The 25065-nt window shown below is 37.5% G+C and overlaps 1 protein-coding gene across 12 annotated transcripts in view; it reads left to right on the top strand.

The window, feature by feature from the left end:
- The window catches only part of LOC111139808 (HECT, UBA and WWE domain containing 1, E3 ubiquitin protein ligase), a 166528-nt gene that overhangs the window by 90289 nt on the left and 51174 nt on the right, over positions 1 to 25065 (top strand). For all 12 annotated transcript variants that reach the window (XM_022492219.1, XM_022492210.1, XM_022492220.1 and 9 more), the window contains 9 exons: positions 5283 to 5340; positions 6358 to 6534; positions 9653 to 9898; positions 11172 to 11305; positions 12071 to 12165; positions 21253 to 21444; positions 22789 to 23005; positions 23414 to 23536; positions 24483 to 24720. In XM_022492219.1, coding sequence (XP_022347927.1) covers positions 5283 to 5340; positions 6358 to 6534; positions 9653 to 9898; positions 11172 to 11305; positions 12071 to 12165; positions 21253 to 21444; positions 22789 to 23005; positions 23414 to 23536; positions 24483 to 24720 — 1480 coding nt within the window. The remainder of the gene's footprint in view (positions 1 to 5282; positions 5341 to 6357; positions 6535 to 9652; positions 9899 to 11171; positions 11306 to 12070; positions 12166 to 21252; positions 21445 to 22788; positions 23006 to 23413; positions 23537 to 24482; positions 24721 to 25065) is intronic.

Raw genomic sequence — 25065 nt, 5'->3', positions numbered from 1 at the left:
TGTTGGTTGGTCTTTGCTTTTCTTTGATTACTATCTGTTTGTTCTAGATAAATCATAAGTCTTTGGAATATATGATATTATAACCAGGCACGGTAGATTTTCCTTCTTATTTCTATTTATTTAAGTTTTGTTTTACATAAAAATTGACTACCTGGATGGTGAGGTGGGGATGGGCTTAAAGACTGCTTGCTGGCTGGTGGTGCGTAGTCTACCAGGCTCTTTGAGCTTATATTGTCGCATGCAAGGGATGAAATGTAACTTGTAGCTGTAACTTTTTTTTTTTTAATTTATTTGACAGACAGAGATCACAAGTAGGCAGAGAGAGAGGAAGGGAAGCAGGCTCCCTGCTGAGCAGAGAGCCCGATGCGGTGCTCCATCCCAGTACCCTGGGATCAACAACCCGAGCTGAAGACAGAGGCTTTAACCCACTGAGCCACCCAGGCGCCCCCGTAGCTGTAACTCTTAATCATATTCATGCCAGAAGAGGGTGTGATACTTCTGAGCTGTCATGCATTTATCCATTTAATAAGTGCTCTTCTGGTCTATAGATAACTAGTTCTGAGAAAAACAGGAAATGTTTTAGGTGTGGATATGAATGGGTTTGGGCTGGTCTTGAAGGACAGTTTGGAACTTAAGAGAAAATTATGGCAGAATACACAGAAGGAGGAAAGTCCTGGACAACAAAACTGGTGTGCCCTCTTGGAGCTCTAGGAAGTGATGAGCCTGTTGGTATAAGGTTTGTTTGGGTTTTGGTTTTTTGGAGGAGATGCATTAACTACTAAGTTTGTTGGGCAGATGTGTCTTACCCTTGTCTGAGATGGTAACTCTACCTTCATTCTAGCAGCATCTTCTAATTTTGATTAAAACATTCTCTTTCGGAAGACACCTGAAAGAAAACAAGATTTTATATGCAGAGGAGTCAGAATCTGTGCTTACTTGCCACACCCTTGATTGTCAGCCACCCTGCTGGGATATGGTTTCCTTTCCTGACTACAAGACAAGGGAAGGATTTCTTAAACTTGAGGAGTGGGAGGGTGGTTTTGAATGAGGTTGTGCGTGTTCATCTGCATATAACTTTTTCTCTACCAGAATATCTTATAGACACCTTATATCTAACATGCCCACATTTTAAGCTGTCATAGTAAATTGATGTTTTCTCACACCCTTGTATTTTTTCACTCCATGCTTTTCTTGGGATATATGTCACTTTGTTCTATTCATATTTGTCCCCCCCCAACCCCAAATTATCTTATCTCCTTCTTTTCTATTTACTAAATTCCTGCAAAGCCAGTTCAAACGTCACATTCTTAAAGGAGCTTTTCCTTTTACCTCTGAATGGGAAGTCAGTCTTTTGTGTTCTTCCCAAAGTTTAGTTGGAATTATTCATATATTCTAATGGTTTCTCCCATTAATCTGTGTGCTCCTCCAGGGAAGGGACAATGTCTCATTTTACAGTGTATCCTAATTACTTTGTATATAGCAGATAATTGGCCAGTAAATGTTCATTTGGTGCTTTGATGGAATGATTCTAGAGCATTAGATGAAGGATTTCCTGAGTTTTAAATGCCAAGAGAGGTGGTTCCTAATGAAACATGAATGAGAAGAGATAGTAAAAATACAGGCACGCACAGCATTAATAGTCTACCATAGTGTTAGTCATATGTAGCTTCTAAAGCTACAGAGGACTCTAGTAATTGCTATTCCATGGTATTGATGTTTTGCTATACTCTGCGTGGTTTGGGTGTTTATCACTACCTCGTTCACATAACATATCTTAAGAGTCTCACAAATGTTGACACATGTATACTTTTCTAGTTCTGCCACCTTCAGAAGCCTCAATTGGGTCACTCTGGATTATTAAGGCTGGAAGGAAAAGTAAGAAACTGACTAAACTCAACCTTCATCTCGAAAACCATAATATATTAAAGGGAGTTCTTTTATCTCCCTATCCCAGATAGTTGTTATGGTGGGAGTTACTATGTACTTTCTGCCAGTATGGGAAGAGGCTTAGAAAAATTTATAGTGTGTGCCATCCCCTCTCTCCGGAAGTCTTATTTGTATCCCCCAACTCATCCCCAATGCAAAATTCTTCAGTGGGACTCTCAAACAAATTCCAGTCTCACATGTCCTCATCTGTTGTCCAGTGCCTTAAATAAACACATGAGTAAATTTTTTCCTTTGTTTTTTTATTAAGGTTTAATTTCTGTAAACTGCACAGATCTTAAGATTCCTATTTCTATAACCTAAAGCGGGGCAGCTACTTTTTTTTTTTTTAAGATTTATTTATTTTAGAAAGAGCGCACATTGCCAGGGCATGGGCAGAGGGAGAGAATCCTCAAGTAGATTCCCCGCTGAATGTGGAGCCCAACCCAGGGCTTGATCTCAACCCTGAGATCACAACCTGAGCCAAAACCAAGAGTTGGACACTTAATTTATTGTGCCAGCCAGGCGCCCCTACTTATTTTAATCATCATTGAATAAATTTGCATATTCTAGAATAGTCTATAAACACAGTAGATGGAGTCTCATATGTGTAGCGTACCTGATGTATGTACTTTCTGGTATCTGGCTTTCTTATATCCGGCTTCTGTTGTTCAGCGTGTTTTTGAGATTCATGAGAAAGGAATCCCATTGTTGCATCTCTCAGTTGGTTTCTTTTCGTTGCTGAGTAGTGTTTCATTGAATGAATCCACTCCTGTGGATGGATTTTTGAGTTTCTAGGTTTTTCCAGGATAAAAAAAATCAGCAGCTTGCATTTGAAAATGCTGTTTGTATTTGATCTTGAGACATGTGGTTTTGTGCTCAATCTGGAATAAGGAAATTTAGGCACTACAGTCTACCCCAAATACGTGACAGTTTGGTCTACTTCCAAAGACATTCACGAGTAATTCTAAATACTTGTGTTTTGGCCTCTTTCTTCTGCCTTCTAAACTGTTCTCATGTCAGTAAAACTGATACTGCTGGGGATGAATATACTTGCCAATGAGTAACCAGGGCTTTTAGTCAAGGCACCATGGTTTATTTTGTGGTGGATTCCATTTACTTTGCCTAACTTAACTGCCTATCCTAAACAACTTGAAAGAAATGAGATATATAAATCCATGTGGTCTCTGGAACTTGAATAGCAAGTGTCTGGGCTTTAAAGGCAGCCAATTAGAAAAGCAGTTGTTTCCTTAATTGTAGCTCACTGGGAGGACTTCTTTGCCAAAGGCAGCTGTGTCTCCTCAAGAGCTGGAAGAAAGAGATGATTCACCCCACCCCACCCCTAATAATTCCCTGAGACCTGTTGTCCTATACACTGTAGTATGACACACAATTGGAATTTTTCTCCTGTGCTTTTTTTTTTAAGATTTTATTTATTTATTTATTTGTGAGAGAGAGCGTGCGCACAAGCAGGCAGAGGCAGAGAGAGAAGCAGGCTCCCCACTGAGCAAGGAGCCCAATGCAGGACTTGATCTGAGGACCCTGGGATCATGACCTGAGCCAAAGGCAGCAGCTTAACCGACTGAGCCACCCAGGCGTCCCTTTTCTGTACTTCTGATTAAGGGCTCCAATACCATAAATATACATGTAAAATTGAGTTTGGGAATATGTGTGCTTTATTCAAAGGGGAGACAGGAAGTTTTTAATTTGACAGTTAAGGTAAATTGTTTTATTCATTGTAGGAATGCAGACTTAACTGTTTCATAGATGCTGTGGGTCGAAGTTTCATATGAGGTTAAGATTAAAATTCTTCTTAAAGCCAGTTAATAGAGGGATTTCTACTAGGGAGAGTTTATCATATGTACTGTTCCTGTATGATGTTCTGAGCCTGGAGGCCAAAAAATGAGGATAATGAAAAAAGTGATTATTGAACAAATTTGTTCCTAGATTTGGATTAAGAACCACTGTGTTGATTTGTCTTATTTTCCCTAACTTCTGTTTCCCTAAGCAAATGAAGGAAGTACCTTGGTCCCATTTCATGATATGACTTTGGCTCTTTGCCATTACCTTCAGTTTCTACAAAGGGACAAGTATTTAATTTGGGCTAGAGCCACACCTGTACTCCTTAGCTGTAGAGATGGATTTATTGGTTCTTTTCCAGAAGGTGCAACGAAGCTGGGGTAGATGATTAATACAAGTAGCAGGGAATGCTGCAGTGGTTCTGAGAAGGAGCTTTACGGTCAAGGAAAGGTTGCAGTCTTGCCATGGAATCATTCCACTCGTGGCTTATAGGTCCTGTACAGAGTTCTTCCCTAAATTCTTCATTGCGAGTGTTCACAATATCCTTGCCAAACCCTAGCTCTGGATATTTCATCACTGAAACCATTTCTGATGCCTTTCCACTAGGTCTAGTCTCCATTTTGCTGTCAATGTCCTCATGCCTGACAAATCTTTATTTACATCTTGTCTTGCTCAAGGACAAGAACTGTTAACTTCTTGCAAATTCTCTTGCTTTCTCACTTCCCCTACTTCTCCCTTTTATTTCTGCCCCTTCCCCCCAAATGTCTTCAAGGGCCTGTATCCAGAATGCTCCCTATTAGACTCCAGTTTTGTCCCTTTCTAGGGTTTACCTTGAGGTAGATTTTGTTTCATTTTAATATATTTTTGTGGATTTTCTCTCTGTTTATTTCTTGCAAAAGCCAAGATTGAGCTAAGTGCTGCATTTTCTGCAGCTGTGGCATTAACTGCAGCATTGAAGTATCCAAAACAAATGACCTGATCACACTTTTCGGATAGTTCAGGGACTGTTGTGATACAAATATAAATTGCTAAGAAAGGAGGCCTTGGGTGTTGGCTTCATATTTGATTAACTTGTTCTGAATCGTTTGTCAGTCGAAGCATGGAATTTTGAACAAAATTAAATTCCATTTCCTGCTCTCTATTATAACTTTAAACCTGATGCAAGAACATGGTAAGATGTTTATTGTATTTATTTGTCTAGCTCTTGTCTTCAAGCAAATGTTTCAATAGTCTTAATCAAACTGGCTTTTTTTTTTGTATTTTCATATTGATGAATTCCTTCCATGATAGTTTGCCTAAGATAGTTTCTTTTGAGATATGTGCATATGCTGAGTTTGTGAAGACTTGGTTTTTGCTTTTGTGCTCTCAACCTAGTCAGGCTAGAAAAGCTAGTTTCAGAATTGATTTCAGCTCTTTTTTTTTTCTCCTATACTGTACTGAAGACTAGAAGTCTGACTTAGAGAAAGGACCTAGAATTTCATGCTATTTCCCTTTCCTCACTTTGTTCTCTTGCACTGGTATTGTGAATTTGTGTAACTCACTCTTTTCTCCCTTAACAGGGTTGTTGGTACAGAGGAACGTATTCCTATTCCCCTCATGGATTACATCCTTAATGTGGTAAGATTCATGGTAGGGTAAACTGAGTAAAGGTGTGTGTTTTTCTTGAAAATGTGTGGGATTACCAGATAGTCTAGTGATTTCCACATTTATTTTCATTGGGGCCCTTTAATAGATCAGTGGGAAAAGATGTGCAAACCTTGTTCTATAAGACTGGTTTACCAGCAGTTGGACAACACTCTTCCTTCTTTTAAATACTCCCAGTTTTTTGATCATTGTTACTATTTGCCATTGGAATTTAAACAGGAGAGTGGGCTTTGTTAGGACAATCCAATATTATGTTCTTTGAATGTGTCCAACATAAATTTTTCCCATTACTTGCTATTTTTCCTGTTAACTTCTCCTTTATATTAAAAAAAATAGTAATATGGCCATTTCTTTCAACTTACCATGTGTTTCATGGGAGAAAAGGGAAGAGTTTGAATTTTCCCAGAATTGTTTCCCTATAAGGGCCCACTTAGCAATTGTTCTAGCCCACTAAGCACTTCCAAGACTTCCAGAGATGGTTCCTCTTATGCCTGTGTGTTTCTTGCCCACATTTTACTTTCTTCCCTGAAAAAAATGCTTTGTTTGGTCCAAGTCACTCTTCTAGAGTTCTGGTTTTCATTTGCATTATGAACACATTGAGAAAGAGTATCCATTTTTATTTACGGGGAGAGGCAACACACTATCATGTAAGAAGCACATTAAGAGATCAGATGTGATTTTGCCACTAATTCATGGGTATGGCCCTGAGCAGATCATTTATCCTCTCAAATTACATGACTTTAGGTGTGGCCAGAAAGGTAGATTGGGAAGAAGTAATTATTCCTGTGTGGTATTTTTTGGTGGTTTCGTTTTTGTTTTTTGGATGTTTAGGGTCCATATCCTATCTCTCTCCCTATTTATTTGAGGTTTTGGTATTCTAGAAAATATTGATTTTATGACTGCAAGGCAACCCCTGTCCTTACTCCAGGCTTGCCTTTCAGTTCCAGATGTCAGACTCTAACTTAATTTTTTAAAATTTTCATTACCTAGATGAAATTTGTGGAATCTATTCTGAGCAACAATACAACAGATGACCACTGCCAGGAATTTGTGAATCAGAAAGGACTCTTGCCTTTGGTTACCATTTTGGGCCTTCCCAATCTGCCCATTGACTTTCCCACATCTGCGGCCTGTCAGGCTGTTGCAGGTGTCTGCAAATCCATATTGGTAAGAGCTTCTGGCCAAATATCTTCATTTCTTTTTAGAAATCAATTTTGTAATACTTCTGTATACATGTTTTTACTTTGGTCTCCCTTTACTTTCAACTAAAAAATAAGAAATTTGTGGTTATGTATTACAAGTGGATCAAGTGAATTTTGTGACTAATAAGTAGTGTGTCACATTATTTCTCATTGAAAAGTTAAAGTATTTGTTCATTGTTCTTAGGTTTGGTATATAGTTCCAGTATTTGAGTTTATTGGAGGGGATGGTAGATGAAGAAAGTTTTGGGACTGGGTTTATTACTCTTGTGTCATCCTTTCTCATGGATGCTTTTTAACACAATCTGATATTGTTTGGTATTGTTTAGTCATATAGCTTTTTTCCTTTTTCGAGCTTGATAGTCATGCATTTTAACCATAAGTGACCTATAGTTTATAGCTCAAATTTTGCCCAAAAATTAAGTGCTTTATTTACTTTAAGTAGTGGTAAAATACACATCACATGATGTTTACCTTTTTAACCATTTTTAGGTGTATAGTTCAGTAGTCTTAAGTACATATACATTGTTGTACAACTGATCTCCAAAAGTTTTTCACCTTGCAAAACTGAAATTCTGTACTCATTAAACAACAACTCCACACACCTCTCTCCCTCCCAGCCCCTGGTAAACATTGTTCTACTTTCTGTCTCTGAATTTGACTGTTCCGGGTACCTCATGTAAATGTAATTCATAAGGTATTTGTCTTTCTGTGATTGGCTTATTTTGCTTAGCATAATGTCTTAAAGATTCACCCATGTTGTAGGATATGTCAGAATTTCCTTCCTTTTTATGATGCTGTTGTATGTATAAGCCACATTTTGTTTATCCATCCATTCACTGATAGACCATTGGGTTGCTTCCACCTCTTGATTATTTTTGAATAGTGCTCTATGAACACAGGTGTGAAAATACTTCTTTAAGACAACTGTGTGTGTGTGTGTGTGTTTACAGTAAAAGCACTTAAGGATCTACTGTCAGCAGATGTCAAGTATACGATGTATTATTAACTATAGACACCAAGGTATATATTATATCCCCACAGTTTACTCATAACTGAAAGTTTGCCCTTTGGCCAACATCTCCACATTTCCCCCCAGCCCCTGGCAACCATCATTCTGCTCTCTGGTCCTATGTATTTGACTTACTTAGATTCCATATAAAAGTATGATCATACCTAAGACTCCTTTCAGTTCTTTTAGTTGTATACTCAGAAGTAGGATTGCTGGATTATATGGTAGCTACTTTTAATTTTTCAGGGAACCACCATACTGTTTTCCATAGCAGCTCCATCATTCCATCCAGCAGTGTACAACAATTCCAATTTCTCTGCATCCTCACCAACACTTACTTACTTTTTCTTTTCTTTTTTTTTCCTGTTGTTGTTGATAGTAGCCAACCTAATAGGTGTGAATTGAGATCGCATGGTCTCAGTTTGCATCTTCTAATGCTTGATGATGTTGAGCATCTTTTTATGTGCTTACTGGCTGTTTGTGTATCTTTGGAGAGATGTCTATTCAAGTCCTTTGCCCATTTTTAGTAGGGTTTGTTTTTTGTTGTTGTTGAGTTATAGGGGTCCTTTCTATATTCTGGATATTAATTCCTTATCAGATAAATAATTTGCAGTATTTTACCCTGTTCTCTGGTTTGCCTTTATCTCTGTTAATAGTGCCCTTTGATGAACAAAAGATTTTAATTCTGATGAAGTCCATTTTATCTTTTTTTATGCTGTTGCTGTGCTTTTGGTGTCAAATCTAAGAAGTCACTCCCAAATCCAAGATCCTGCAGCTTTTACCCTATGGCTTCTTCTACATGCTTTTATAGTTTTGACTCTTACATTTAGGTCTTTGATCTATTTAGAATAATTGTTTTTATATGGTGTAAGCTAAGGTCCAGCTTCATTCTTTTGCATGTGGATATCCAGTTTTCCCAACACCATTTGTTGAAAAGATTGTTCTTTCCCTGCTGCACCTGTGTTTTGACACCCTTGTCAAAAATATTTTGACCACAGATGTGAGGGTTTATTTGGGGGCTTTATTATATTCTGTTGATCCTGATGTCTTTCTTTATGCCAGTACCACATTTTTTTTAATTATTGTATCTTTGTGATAAGTTTGGAAATCAGGAAGTGTGAGACCTCCAACTTTGTTCTTTTTCAAGGTAGTTATATCTATTTGGGGTCCCTTGAGATTATTCTACAAATTTTAAGAGAGATATTTCTATTTCTGCCCTCCCCAGCCATTGATGATTTTATAGGGATTGCATTAAATCTGTGAAGCTCCTTCATTAGCTGGATTGTGCAGTGATAAGAAATTTCTGGTAAAAATCAGTAATCCAGTCGCGTTTGGACTCGTAAAGTTCATAATTGTGACATATCCGTAATGTTTTATTTTGCTTTACTCTTTGCAATATTAAGTGCTGTTTATAGGAGAGAGGAAAAGAGGCTGTGCTCCATCTTTATCCTACCTCTAAGATACTATGTGAGAATTCATAGATTTATCTAAAGCCCCAGTAAAAGCACATAAGTTATCCTATCTTTGAATGGCAAGTGATAGTATTTTACTGTGAGATTTTTCTGCAGATTTGAAAAGCAATTACAAGGGCCATGTCCTATAATCCTTGAGTTGTCTCATAAAAAAGGAAATTGCCTACCTCATTCCTATTCTAGAATCATCTCTTTTTATTTTAGGAAGAAAAAAACAGTAGTAATACTGGTTCACTTCCATACTTTGAAAACTTGCCTAATATTGCTCCTTGTTGAGCAAAATTTATAATTAATCTTATAGTATAGAGTCATTGCTATAATAGTATTTTCAGTTTGGCCATCACAAGCTTTTAAATATGATTGACTTACCACATTTGAAAGCCTCTCATTTAAGAGAAGTAAAGTGTTGCTCTAAAAGGAGGCATTGAGGTATGTCATACCTGCATTCATATTTTGGCTCCACCATTTAACCAGGTGGGATGCCATGGCCAGGTTCAAAATTTGTGACACTTGTCTTCTACTTCTTCCATTGTGACTATTAAAGACATGGTGTATATGAAGTTCATTGTATATTAATACTTTAATTATTATTCTTGTTTCAGACATTGTCTCATGAACCCAAAGTCCTTCAAGAGGGTCTCCTTCAGCTGGACTCCATCCTTTCATCCTTGGAGCCCTTACACCGCCCAATTGAATCTCCTGGAGGCTCAGTGTTGTTGCGAGAACTGGCTTGTGCTGGCAACGTTGCTGATGCTACCCTCTCAGCTCAGGCCACACCTCTACTCCATGCGCTCACTGCTGCCCATGCCTACATCATGATGTTTGTTCATACTTGCAGAGTTGGACAGGTAAGAATTGGGGATTGAACAAGCTAGTTTAAAGCCAGCAAAGTACATACTGGGCATCTTACTGTGCTTAGAAACAGTTCTACCTGGGCTAGCTGCTAAAAGAACAGATTTTTTTTTTTTTTTTTTTAGTGGGGGATACAGGTATGCTTCAAGATGCCATCTAGTTTATTTTCCCTTTTTTTTTTTTTCATTAGAATTTGGGTGACCATATAATTTGTTTTGTGAATTAGACTTTCTTGAGAGTGAAAGTTGAGTTGGAAACTTTGTTGAATGCTACCTTGGGAATTTGATCATTGCTCATGTTTTATTAAGTTACTATAAATAATAGGCATTAATGGGGCATCTGGGTGACTCAGTCAGTTAAGCACCTGCCTTCGGCCCAAGTCATGGTGTCAGGGTCCTGGGATTGAGCCCCACATCAGAGAAGTCTGCTTCTCTCTCTCACTCTCCCTCTGTTCTCACTCACTCTCTCAAATAAGCAAATAAAATCTTTTAAAAAAATAACAGGCATTGATAGATGTTAGCAGCCACATAGGCCAACTGGGATTTATAGTCACCTTTTTAGTGGACAAGCTTCAATTGGGTGCTCATCTGGCCTTATTACTTCCTAATCTTTGTACAAATACATGTAGGCCTGATAATGGGATGGCAAGAAGGAAATTTGACCATAGCGTGTTTAAGTCAATGGTAATTAAGAGAGATTAGTAAAGATTACCTGAATATCAAACCCTATGCCTGTAATCCCTGTGAGGTTCCTCCTGTGGTTCCAGAAAGGGGAGGTGGTCTGTATGTGCTCATGGTTTTACAACTTTCAGTTCTCAAGTAATCGATTCTAAAGATTAAATGATGTAATGTTTTAGCACCCTTGTTTTATGCTGTTGAGCAGGAGTATATTCTTTGTATCAAATCAATTGAAAAGCATGGATATAAACCATTGAGGAAATAATTACATGACAAAGGTTTGGAATTGAGTTTTATGACTTTTTATTAAATAAAATTAAGGTGAAATGTTCACTTCAAGGAATTAGATAAATCCAAATATTAATTGAAGTTAAGAAGTAAGAGGGAAATAGCAAGTCCCACAGCACAACCTAACAGAATTAGAAGGCTGTCATTGAATCTGCAAAACTGTTTCTTTAAAAAGAGTTGCCTATGACCATTGCCTTTTGATTTACAAAAAGCAATGAGAAGAAATTGAGAAGGGATGTTAGATACAGACTGTAAATGTTCCAGAGGGCATCCCAAAGATAGCTTCTGTTTACTTTGTTTGCAGAGTGAAATTCGTTCCATCTCCGTAAACCAGTGGGGCTCTCAGTTGGGTCTGAGTGTTCTGAGCAAGCTGAGCCAGTTATACTGTTCCCTGGTGTGGGAAAGCACTGTCCTTCTCTCCCTGTGTACACCAAACAGGTAAGGGAGGGGTCATCTCTTTATTATCTCTGTTGTCTTTCTTAATAGAGAGACTTAAGTTCAGTGGTCCTGGAGGATTGCTTTGGTCAAGAGCAGAAGGCTGTTAGTAAAGAATTCAGAGGGTTCCTTGTCTATCTTAATCCATTCAGGCTGCAATTACAAAATACCACAGACTAGATCCTTATAAACAGAAATTTATTGCTCATAGTTCTGGAAGCTGGAAGTCTGAGACTATGTTGCTAGCGTGGTTGGGTGAGGGTCCTTTTCTGGGTTGCAGACTTTGCGTTGTATCCTCACATAGTGGAAGGGACTAGGAATGTTTCTGGAGCATCTTTTATGAGGCAGTAGTCCCGTTTGTGAAGGTTCTGCCCTCAAGACTTAAGCACTTCCCAAAGACCTTACCTATTAATATTATCACATTGGTCATTAGGATTTCAGCAAACAAATATTGAGGGGACACAAGCATTCACTCCACAGTATTGTCCTGCCCATTTACTAGCCTAGGGACATGCTTACAAATGGGTTATTTTCTGCATCTTTGATCTTATGTCCTGATTATTCTGTGTCGGCATGATAGGTATTTAAAGTTTGTTAGCCAAATCTAAAGTTGGGTTGGAAATCTTGTTGAGTACTACCTCAGGAATTTGATCATTGTACATGTTTTGTTAGGTTCACTTACCTGTCAGCCAAGCAGATGAGGGACCAAATAGAACTTAAGAAATGAGCTATCAGGGTTCTTTTTACTCATGGTTTGTCTTATTGCAGCTTACCATCTGGGTGTGAATTTGGCCAGGCAGACATGCAGAAACTGGTTCCAAAGGATGAGAAGGCAGGTACGACCCAGGGCGGAAAAAGATCAGGTAACTCCAAGAAACTAAAATCTTAGTCATTAATTCTCTTAGTTTTGTCTCTATGTCTTTATAGGTCTATTGTGAAACTGAGTTAGCTGTATTGTCTTTAGCCCTCAATTTTTTCCTTTCATTTTTATTTTAAAATTAAATTATTTTCAGTCAGTTTCTCTGTAAAATGTGTATATACAGTGGTAAAAATTATAAGTTGCAGTAAAAAGAATCACTTAACATTTGTACCACAAATAAACAGTATCTTGGAACTATATACCTAATCTTTTCCCCTAGGGATACATTTTATTAGCATAGTTGTGATTATCTTAGAGATAATATTTTATAGATCTCTTTTTACTTAACATTAAGTGCCATGTAAAGGGTCTGTGAATTAACCATTCCCTATTGTTTTCTAATGTACTATTTTGAAATATGAGTATATTTTTATATAGTTTATGCAAATGAAAAATTAAATCCTAGAAATTACTGTACTGAAAGTTATGGCGGGACCCTAATTTTTGTATGCTTATTTTTCAGAAGTTTAATTTCACTCTTAAAAATGGCAAATGATTGTTTTAAGTGGCTGTGGAACACTTTAGAACCGTGCTGTTCAATATGGTAGCCACTACCCACATGTGGACTGTTGAACACTTGTAATGTGGCCACTATAACTAAAAAAATTGGATTTTTTTTCTTCTTCTTTTGCTCTCCCTCCCTCCTCCTTTCCTTTTCTATCTTCCCAGGTGCTTTTTTTTTTTCTTTATTTTCTCTTGTAAGGGAAGGATATAATGGGTTGATTTGTATGTCTGTCTTCCCACACAAAACAATACGGTGTTGAAGCACTAACCTCCCTCCCCCAGCACCTCAGAATGTGACTTTATTTGGAAATAGGGTTGTTAAAGATATAGTTAAGAGGAGGGTGATAGATGGGATGGAAAAAACTAAATTCTTAATTTTTATATAAATATAACTACTACTATTCTGTACAGTTGTTAGAAGGCTTTTAAGAATGTTTAGAACAACTTTGGTCTGTGAATGTATTTTTTTTCCAACTAAATTGTATGAAATAAATGTAGGTCAGTTTTTATGAAAATTTAACGTCTGAATTGAAATGTACTCTATTTCATAGATTCTTGTTTTTTAAAAATCATGAGTATAAAAATGTAAAAGCTCAGTGATTTTTATATCTGATTATGTCTTAAAATAAAAATTCAACTGTATTGTGTTAAGCAGTATGTTAAAAATTACCTGTTTTCACTTTTTAATGTGGCTACCAGAAAGTTTAAAATTATATATGTGGCTCACATATTTCTGTTGGATAGTGCTACTTTTTCTGTTACATATTTAATATATTTTTCTGAATTTTTCTTTTTTTCTTTTGTTTTTGTATTTTTTAAGGTTTTTTAAAAATTCCAGTTAGTTAACATACAGTGTTACATTAGTTTCAGTTGAACAATAAAGTGATTCAGCAGTTCCATACATCATCCAGTATTCATAAGGACAAGTACACTCCTTAATCCCAGTTACTTATATATATAACATATCCCTGACCCCTTCCCTCTGGTAAAAATAAAATAACAGTTTGTTCTGTATAATTAAGAATTTGTTTCTTGGTTTGTCACTCTCTCTTTTCCCCCCTTTGCTTGTTTGTTCTGTTTCTTAAATTCCACATAGGAGTAAAATCACATGGTGTTTGTCTTTCTCTGACTGACTTTGCATAGTATTATACTCTCTAGGTCTATCCATGTCCTTGAAAATGGCATTTCATTCTTTATTATGGTTGAATGATATTCTATTGTATGTATATGCTACCACTTCTTTATCCATTTATCAGTCCATATCTTGGCTGTTGTAAATAATGGTGCTATAAACATAGGGGTACATGTATCCTTTTAAATTAGTGTTTTTGTATTCTTTGGGTAAATACCTATTAGTGCAATTGCTGGATCTTATCTTTTTTTTTTTTAACTTTCTGAGGAACCTCCATAACTGTTCCCCACAGTTGGCTGCACCAGTTTGTGTTCCCACCAACAATGCTTGAGTGTTCCTTTTTCTGCACATCCTCAACAACACCTTTTGTTTATTATTTGTATATTTGTTTTGATTTGCATTTCTTTGATGGTAAATAAAGATAAACATCTTTGCTTGTATCTTTTGGCCATCTGTATATCTTCTTTGGAGAAGTGTCTTCTGCCCATTTTATAGTTGGATTATGTGTTTTGGGGGTGGTATTGTATTTTTTTGGATATTAACCCTTTATCAGACATGTCATTTTCAAATACCTTCACCCGTTCTGTAGGTTGCCTTTCAGTTTTGTTGATTATTTCCTTCACTGTGCAAAAGCTTTTTATTTTGATACAGTCCCAATAGTTATAATTTTTATTTTGTTTCCCTTGCCTTCAGAGATCTGTCTAGAAGAAAAGTTGCTATGGCTGATGTCATAAGAGGTTACTGCTTGTGTTCTGTTCTAGGATTTTTATATATTCAGGTCTCACATTTAGGTCTTTAATCCATTTTGAATTTATTTTTGTGTATGGTGTAAGAAAATGGTCCAGTTTTATTCTTCTGCATATTGTTGTCCAGTTTTCCCATTAGCATTTGTTGAAGAGACGGTCTTTTTCCCATTGGATATTCTTTCCTGCTTTGTCGGAGATTAATTGACCATATAGTTATGTGTTTAATTCAGGACTTTCTCTGTTCCACTGATCTATGTGTCTGATTTTTGTGCCACTGCCATACTTTTTTGATTACCGCAGTTTTGTAACATAACTTGAAATCTGGAATTGTGATGCCTCCAGCTTTGTTTCTCTTTTTCAAGATTGCTTTGGCTCTTCAGGGTTTTTTGTGTTTCCATACAAATGTTAACAATTGTTTGTTCTGGTTCTGTAAAAAATGCTGTTGGTGTTTTGATAGGAATTGCATTAAATGTGTAGACTGCTTTGGGTAGTATAGACATTTCAACGTTATTTGTTCTTCAGTCTGTGAGCATGGACCATCTTTCCATTTCTTTGTGTCATCTTGAATTTCTTTTCGTCAGTGTTTTTATAGGTTTGAGAGTACAGGTCCCTCACCTCTTCGGTTAGGTTTATTCCTAGGTATGTTATTTCTGGTGTAGTTGTAAATGGGATTGTTTTCTTAATTTCTCTTTCTCCTGCTTCATTATTGGTATATAGAAATGCAACAGATTTCTGTACATTGATTTTGTATCCTGTGACTTTACTGATACATACATCAGTTCCAGCACTTTTTAGTGGAATCTATAGGGTTTTCTATATATAGTATTATGTCATCTGCAAATAGTGAAAGTTTTACTTCTTCCTTACTGATTTGGATGCCCTTTTCTTTTTGTTGTCTGATTGCTGTGGCTAGGACTTAGAGTATTATGATGAATAAAAGTTGTGAGAGTAGACATCTTCGTCTTCCTCACCTTAGGGGGAGGAAAAGTCCTTAGTTTTTCCCCATTAAGGATGATGTTAGCTCTGTTTCTCGTATATGGCCTTTATTATCTTTAGGTATGTTCCGTCTAAGCCTGCTTTGTTGAGGGTTTTTTTTTTTATGATTGATTTATTTATTTTGAGAGTGCCTGAGCTGCAGGGTGGGGCAAAGGAAGAGAACTTCAAGCATACCTTCCTTCCCCCAGCATGGAGCCCAATTCAGGGCTTGTTCCCAGGACCTGAATTCATTACCTGAGATGAAATCAAGAGTCGGACAGTTAAACAGCTGAGCCACACAGGTGCCCCTTGAGGGTTATCATGAATGGATATTGTACTTGTCAAGTGCTTTTTCTTCATCTATTAAAATGATCATATGCTCTTACCTTCTCTTATTGATCTGATGTATCACACTGACTGAATGAGAATGTTGAACCACCCTTGGCCCAGGAGTAAATCCCATTTGATCCTGGCAAATGATTTTTTTTAATGTATTGTTGAATTGGATTGCTAGTATTTTATTGAGAATTTTTGCGTCTCTATTCATCAAGGATTTTGGCCTGTAGTTCTCTTTTTTTAGTGGAGTTTTTGTCTGGTTTAGAATCAGGGTAATGCTGTCCTCATAGAATGAATTGGGAAGTTTTCCCTTTTTTCTGTATCTTAGAATAGTTTAAGGAGAATGGGTATTAATCTTCTTTAAAAGTTTGGTAGAATTCAACTGTGAACCATCCAGTCCTGGACTCCTGTTTGTTGGGAGTTTTTTGATTACTTAGTTTCTTTGCTGGTTATCAAAAATTTTCTGTTTCCTTATCTTTCAGTTTTGGTAGTTCATATGTTTCTAGGAATTCATCCACTTCTTCTGGGTTGTCCAGTTTGTTGGCATATAGTTTTTCATATTCTCATGATTTTTTGTATTTCTTGGTTTTATTTCTCTTCTCTCATTTGTGATTTTATTTATTTGAGTCTTTTTTTAACAAGTCTGATAGGATTAAAGAACTAACTCATGGTATCATTGAACTGTTGTTTTAGTTCTGTATCATTAATTTCTATTCTAATCTTTATTAGTTTCTTCCTTCTGCTGGTTTTAGGTCTTGTTTGTTCTTTTTCTAGCTCTTCCGTGTGAGGTTAGGTTGTTTGAGACTTCTCTTGCTTTTGAGGTAGGTTTGTATTGCTATATACTTCCCTCTTAGAACTGCTTTTGCTGCATCCCAAAGATTTTGGACCACTGTGTTGTCATTCGTTCCCATGTACTTTTTTATTTCTTCTTTGATTTTCCTGGTTGACTTATTCATTGTTGAGTAGCATGTCCTTTAACCTCCATGTATTTGTGATCTTTCCAGATTTTATCCTGTGGTTGACGTCTAGTGTCAATAGCATTGTGGTCTGAAAAGATATACATGGTATGACTTCAGTCTTCTTGAATTTATTTAGGCTAGTTTTCTGGACTAATATGTGATCTTTTCTATAAACTGTTCCATATGTAATTGAAAAGAATGTGTATTCTGTTTCGTTTTAGGATGGAATGTTCAGAATCTATCCATTAAATCCATCTGATTCAGTGTTTCATTGAAAGCTATTGTTTCCTGGTTGATTTTCTGTTTAGATGAACTGTTGATGTGAGTGGGGTGTTAAAGTCCCCTGCTATTATTATATTACCATTCATCAGTTCCTTTATTTTTGTAATTATCTGTGTTTTGGGTGCTCTTACATGGGTATATCATAAATATTTACAATTGTTAGAGTGTCTTGTTGAATTGTCCCCTTTATTACTATATAGTGTCTGTGTTTGTTTCTTGTTACAGTCTTTGCTTTAAGTCTATTTTGTCCAATATAAGTATTGCTACTCCAGCTTTCCTTTGATAGCCATTTGCATGATAAATATTTCTCCATCCCCTCATGTTCCATTTGCAGTTGTCTTTAGATCTAAAATGAGTCTCTTATAGGCAGCGTATAGATGGGTCTTCCTATTTTATCCATTCTGTCACCCTATCTTTTGATTGGAGTGTTTAGTCCATTTACAGTTAATGTGTAATTATAGATAGGTAAGTAGGAGGTAGGTATTGCCATTTTATTACTGGTTTTGTGGTTGATTCTGGAGATTTTCTCTAATCCTTTCTTGTCTCTTTCTTTTCTTTTGTGGTTTACTGATTTTCTTTAGTAATATATTTGGATTTCTTTCTCTTTATTCTTTGCATATTTACTAGTGGTTTTTGATAAATGGTTACCATTCTATTTGTATATAACATCTTTTATATATAGTAGTTTATATTAAGTTGATGGTGGTTTTAAGTTTGAACGCATTCTTCTCTCCACATTTTAGGTATGTGTTACTATATTTTATATCCCTTTTTTTGGGAGTTCCTTGATACTGTCACTTTTGGTCTTTCCACTCATAGAGTCCTCTTTAATATTTTAGCGGGCTGGTTTAGGGCTCATGAACTCCTTTAGTTTTTGTTTAGGAAACTATTCATCTCTTCTTTAAACTGAATGATAGCCTGTCTGGATAGAGTATTCCTGCTACAGATTTTTCCCATTCAGCACTTTGAATATATCATGCCACTTTCTTCTGGCTTGCCAAGTTTCTGCTGAAAAATCTCCTGCTTGCCTTCTGGGTTTTCCCTTGTAAGTTAATGACTTTCTTCTTGCTGCTTCTAAAATTTTTTCTTTTATCATATTCTGCAATTTTAATTACAGTATTTCTTGATGTTGATCTGCTTTTATTGATTTTGTTGGGGGTTCTCTGTGCCTCCTGGATCTTGATGACGGTTTCCTTCCCCACATTAGGGAAGTTTCTAGCTATTACTTCTTCAAAAAAATTTTCTGTCCCCTTCTCTCTCTCTCTCTCCTTCTGGGCCTCCTGTAGTATAGATGTTATGTTTGATGGCCTTGCTGAGTTCCCTAAATCTATTTTCATATTGTCTAAGTCTTTTCTCTGTTTTTTTTTTTCAGCTTGATTACTTTCCATTGCTCTTGTCTTCTAGGTCACTAGTTCGTTACTCTGCTTCTTCCATACTGTTGTTTGTTCCATCAAGCATGTTTCTTATCGCATTTATTGAACGCTTTATGTCTCCTATGTTGTTTCTTACGTCTGTGTCAGGGGTCTTACTCATGCCTTCCACTCTTTTCTCGAGTCCAGTGAGTATCCTTATGATCATTGCCTTAAATTCTCTATCGGGCATGTTACTTATAGCCATTTCACTTAGATTTTTGGTTGTGGCTTTATGCTAATCTTTCATTTGGGATAAATTTCTCTCTCTCTCTCTATTTTGTCTGCCTCTCTGTGTCCATTTCTCTGTGTTAAGAAAGTCAGCTGTGTCTTCTGCTCTTGAAAGTAGTGACTTTATGAAGAAGCAGTCCTAGAAATGCCCTGGACTGCAGTGTGCTCTGTTCACCAGAACATGGTACTTAAGGAGATTATCCCGTATGTGGTGCTTATGTCTTGGGGTTTTGTCTAAGTTACTTTCCTGTTCATGCAGCCATTTGCACTGACACTCTCAGCCTTTTATGAGCTGTACTTGGTCTCTGTGTGGTGTTAGTGGGACCTAGGCAGGCTGGCTCTTGAAGGGGTGTGTCCACTAGTGAACTTGAAAGCTGGAAGGCAGTGTTAGGAAATTGTGCACTAGACCACTAGTCCTATGCCAGGTTCCTCAAAGCACGAAGTGGCTAGGGAGATGTCTAGGTGGGGTATGTGCAAATTTAACAAAATTTGCCCTGAGTAGGTGAGTGCTCAGGACACCTCTTGGCTGTGGCACACTGCTATCTAGTTAGGTAGCAGTTGTCTGTATAGCCTCACTTCCTGTAGGTTGCTCTGTGTTAGAGCCGGGGGTGGGGGGTGGGGATTGGCTCCCACCAGCTCTCTTCTTTTCAGAGAAATCCTCCAACATACTCCTAAATCAGTATGAACAGATCTGTCTCCCAGGTGCCCTTTATGTTACTACTTGATACAGACTGTTGTCTTTTTAAGGGTGGTGACCCAGTGATAGTTGGCCCATTGCTGAGTCCTCCAACTTTTAAAGCTCCAGACTCCCAAGTCCCAGTGGCTTTATAAACTCCCAGAATTCAGGCACTCTGGTTTTTAAAGCCAGGCGTAATGGATATTACTCTCCCCATGTGAGCTTCCTGGTGCGAGTGCCCATTTCTCTGTCCTTGCTGTGCACCCAGCTCCCTCCCTTCAGTGGGCAGCCTCCCTCTGCCTTTCTGACCTTCCTAAACTTTCAGATGCAGCTGCTTCCCTATATTTAGTTGTGGAGTTTGTTCTGCCAGCCTTCAGATAGCTCTTCAGTTTAATGACTTGGATGTGGATGCTATCTAGTTGTAAATGTAGGACGGGGTAAGCTCAGGGTCCTCCTACTCTGCCATCTTCCCAAGCTCCTCTTTGTACAGTGGATATTTTTTTTTATTTAAGTAATTTCTACCCCCAGTGCTCACTTCAGCAGCATGTATATTAAGTAATTTCTACCCCCAGCATGGGCTCAAACTCAACATTCACATGCTCTTCCAGCTGAGCCAGCAAGGCACCCCTGTACAGTGGTATTTTAGAAAATGGCTTTTATGTTATATCACAGCAAAGTAGGAAATTGCAGTAAGCAGAAACTATACACAATTTTCAGACTCTAATGCAACAAACTTAAAATTAATAAAAACTTTTCTAGAAAGTTTTTCCCTTATATTCTATATCAGGGAAGAAATAAATTTAATAAACTATTAAGGTAACAAGACAATTCTATGTATAAAAACTGTTAGGATATGCTTAAAAATTGTACTTAGGTTATTAAACATAGGGGAAATGCTTAAGGAACAGAGAAAGGATTTATATAACAGCTGGTTATTATGGGACAGGAGAGAGAATCAGTAAAATAAACACAAACCTTTGGTCCATATAAATTTGGAGAAAATGGACCAAACCAAAAATTAGAACCTCAGATTTAGTAAAAATGCAACAAATTTGAATCAAGGAAAGAAGTAATTTACTAAGAAATATGAACAAAATTAGATTTGGTGTCAAAGAATTGCTTCACCTAACAATCTGGATATATTTTTTCTAGCAATTTCTTTTACACATTTAATTTAACAAAGATGACTCCATTTCCACATAGTTTTTTCTTAGAATATTACAAAGACAACTTGGTGTGGTGTGTTTTATTAAAGGTTTGTTTAATCTGATTATTAGATATAAAAGCATGCATATGTCCACCAAAAAAATAGATGTATCTCACGTTCATATACAAAAATCTTAAATGTCATAAAATATATTTCTCCAGTGGCCATCTGTGATGTTTAATTTGAGTTTATTATTGACAAGCCATAAAATATTAACAGGGTATTCACCTTGACAGCATTAGGTGGGGGGGGGGCAGGGTACACACTGTTGGCTATGTGAATGGTGCTCCCTATGTCATACAGTGCCTGCAGTTTTGCAAGGTAGCCCTGGGTTAAAACAGTTCATATGCTCTTGCTGGAAGATGTTAGTATTGGCTACCTAGAAGTTCTCAAAGGAGAGGAGCATATCAGTAGTTACATTTTGGTTTGATTTTTCCTTTTCAGATTTAGGAAGTTATGGACATTTAAAGAGTAACAAGCACCATATGTAGCTCTTTCTTGTGACTCTTCAGGACAGGGAACCAGGTAAGTGATGACTCAACATGGTCTTATTGCTCGCCTCTTATGTCTACAGATGGTGAGCAGGATGGAACAGCTGCAAGTATGGATGCTTCTACCCAGGGCTTATTAGAAGGCATTGGGCTTGATGGTGACACACTGGCTCCCATGGAGACAGATGAACCTACTGCTTCAGACTCTAAAGGCAAATCTAAAATCACACCTGCTATGGCTGCCAGAATCAAGCAAATCAAGCCTTTATTGTCAGGTGAGTGATTTTCCTCATTCTACTCCCTTTTCTGGCTTTCAGAGCCTTAACCAGTTTTAGACAAATTCAGTTGGTATGGCTCTGTTGTTTCCTTTAAGGAACTTGTAAACCTTGGTGGCTCATTTTCAGGTGGTATCTATATGATAGATAACTGCTAGGGATACAGGGATAAGAGACTGACTTCCTGAAAGTCATGTTTTAAAATTCCTTCCTTGCTACTCATTCTTCAACTACTGCATATGATTCCTGCTCTTACCATTCCACTGAAATGACTCACCAGTGACCTGTTGCTACGTCCATTGGATACTCTTCAGTCCCCTTCTAACTTGTCTGCAGCATGATAGTCGGCCCATCACCTCAAAATACTCTTCTTGGTTTCTGTGGTATTAAACTCTCCTGCTTTCCTGTTACCTGTTAGGCTACTACACCCAGTTTTCTTTTCCTTTCTCTATACATTAAATATAGCTGGCATATGACATGGCTGATTCATGTTTTAATAATGTCATTTTGGCAGCTCTGTGGAGACATTAACATGATATAAGACTGCATTAAGGATGTTCACTGATCTGTCCTTGTCTTCTTTTGTCCTTTAATGTAATATCAATGTTTGGAGAACGCGTTTTGTATGTTCCTTAATATTTGCCGCTTTCTGACACCTTAATGTAGAGGAAGGTGAAGACCTAACTCCTGGGAATCTGGAGCTCTGCCCCAAAGCAAGCAGAAAATGGCCTTTGGTGGGGCACCTGGGTGGCTCAGTTGGTTGAGGGTCTGACTCTTGATTTCAGCTCGAATTGTAAGACCAGTCCCCACACCAGGCTTCTCTATCTCTTTCTGCCCCTTCCCACTCTTACGTGCACACAGTCTCTCTATAAATTAATTAATGTTAAGAAAGCCACTTATAAAATTTTTATGCTTTTCCTAGCGGTCTTTTTTCCTTTGGGGATCATATATTCAATGTTGTGATCAAACGATATATATGGTAATTCTGTTAACAGTTTTGCTGTTTTTAAAGTATTGTGGGCATTTTAAGTGATTCTATAACCCAGTAGATGTATCATTTGCTCAACTGGTTCATATTGATCTGTTGCTTTTTCTACAAAGGTGATTTTAACACTCTTTAAACAGTGTGTTTCTCTTATTCGTCTTTCACATTTGTTATGTATCGAGTTCCAATATACTTCTCTGTCTCCTGCCTTTAAAAGAGGCATTTATTCTCTGTGGAACTTCCTTTTTGGATTATTAAATGTAGAAATAAGTCCAAGTGTTTCCCAGGTGTTGTTGGTTAGTTAAAATGAAACCATTCTGAGCATACTCTCATGCCTTATTCTGACTTTTGGTTTCCAGCATCCTCCAGATTAGGCCGAGCGCTTGCTGAACTATTTGGACTCCTTGTTAAACTTTGTGTTGGGTCTCCTGTCCGCCAGAGAAGGAGCCATCATGCTGCCAGCACCACCACAGCACCGACACCTGCTGCTCGATCCACAGCCTCGGCCCTCACTAAGCTCCTCACAAAGGGCTTATCTTGGCAGCCTCCCCCATATACACCTACTCCTCGCTTCAGGTGAGTTCTGCTTGAGATACAGAATCTAACTGGTTCCTTTTGTACTTAAATGGAGAGTGAGCCACTGAACTAGAGGACTTGAAAGGTTCCCTGTTAACTCTAGATGTGTAGCCCACATGCAGTTTAATGTACTTCTATTGGTTCTTTTTAGTCTAGAATAGAGAGATTTTTAAAGCATTTATGATCAAAGTGTATTTCAGTAACCTTGTATTTTTTAGTAGGTGAGGACTGTCGCCTTTTTTGCCTTAGAAATTTTAATAACTAGACTAGCCAGCCACCCACCTGAATTCCAGTCTCTCAGTCACTTTAGTACAAGGTTAAATTTTACTCTAGACAGCTACATGAATTTCCCACCGCTTCTGTGACTGCCTCGGAGAAAGCTAAAATTTTGCTTTTTCCCCCTTTCAGGCTGACATTCTTCATCTGTTCAGTTGGTTTTACATCCCCAATGCTGTTCGATGAGAGGAAGTATCCCTACCACCTCATGCTGCAGAAATTTCTCTGCTCTGGAGGCCACAATGCTCTTTTTGAGTAAGAATCAAGTTGCTTCACAGAGAAGCATTTCTCGGAGTTTGGTCTTTCTTTGTGCCTTAGCAGCGCAACCACTTTCTAAATCACCTGTCCTGTGACCACAGGATACACAAAGATAGCCATTAGTTGTAACTTTCACATTCTGGGAACTAGCCATATTTGTCTCAGTCTTCCTTGGAGGGTGGGATTCAGCCTTTCCTAGAGATGTTTGTAAGAGTCTCTGCTTTTCTTCATCCGGTTTTTAGTGCCAGGTGTACATATTTTTCTAGTAGATTTACTCTTTCCTTTGTTTCTCTGATAATTTTTCTGCTTCTCTTGGTCTAAAGATTCTAAGCAAAGTTCACTTGTTTCATTGAAGTATAGTTGACATACAGTGTTATACTTGTTGCAGGTGTACAACATTGTGATTTGACAATTTTGTACATTATGCAGTGCTCATCACAATAAGTGTAGTTACATCTTTTACCATATAAAGTTACTACAATATTATTATCTCTTTTCCCTATGCTATACTTTTCATTTCTATGACTTGTTTATTTTATAACTAAGTTTGTACCTCTTAATCCCCTTTACCTATTTCAACCACCCCCCTATCCCCTATGCTCCCCTCTGGTAACAACCATTTTGGGTTTTTTTGTTTGTTTATTCATTTTGGCTTTAAAAAGTAAAGCTAAAAGTGGTAATCATTTTGCATTCTATATGTGTATCAAATCATCACATTGTATACCTTAAACTTATATCTGTTATATGTCAGTAATACCCCAATAAATCTGGAATAAATCCTCCCCTCAAAAAAGATAAAGCTAATAAATGTTGGACAGATTAGCAGCTGTAACTGCAAGAAGAGAGATGTGTAGTGGCAGTATAGATACTGGGAACCTTCTGAATGCCCCCCATCTAAAGTACTAATATTTTATCTCCATATTCTCTGTTATTTGAATTTTAGAACTTTCAATTGGGCCCTATCAATGGGAGGCAAAGTTCCTGTTGCTGAGGGATTAGAACATTCAGATTTACCTGATGGCACAGGAGAATTCCTAGATGCCTGGCTAATGCTAGTGGAGAAGATGGTGAATCCCACCACGGTGCTTGAATCTCCACACTCACTGCCTGCCAAATTGCCTGGAGGTGTCCAGAACTTCCCACAATTCAGTGCCCTCCGCTTCCTTGTGGTAACTCAGAAAGTGAGTATTAAGCATTCTGAAACCAAGAGGGATTTCTCATGCTGACTAGTTAGCTCTCCTTTATGTCCTCCTTAATGAAATAACTTGATTCTTGGAGAACCATTGGATCCTACTCCCAGATAGGGCTGCCTTATAGAAAGGGATAGAGACCACTGGAGAATTCCCTATAGTGTAAATATTTGAACTGTAAACTTGAGATTGATACTTCAGGTTGGATTAAAATGCCCCTTCTCTGTGCTGCTTTAGCCCTCCACAGCACTGACCTAGGGTTTTATCGTTGACACTGACCTTTCAGGGAAAGACTGTCCCATAGGTCTTAGATTTATTCCTCCAGTGGCTTTGAAT

Source organism: Enhydra lutris, unplaced genomic scaffold (assembly GCF_002288905.1).
Source record: "Enhydra lutris kenyoni isolate GAN:26980312 unplaced genomic scaffold, ASM228890v2 scaffoldscaffold119, whole genome shotgun sequence".
Taxonomy (NCBI): Eukaryota; Metazoa; Chordata; class Mammalia; order Carnivora; family Mustelidae; genus Enhydra; species Enhydra lutris.
This window is presented reverse-complemented; position numbering and strand designations above follow the sequence as displayed.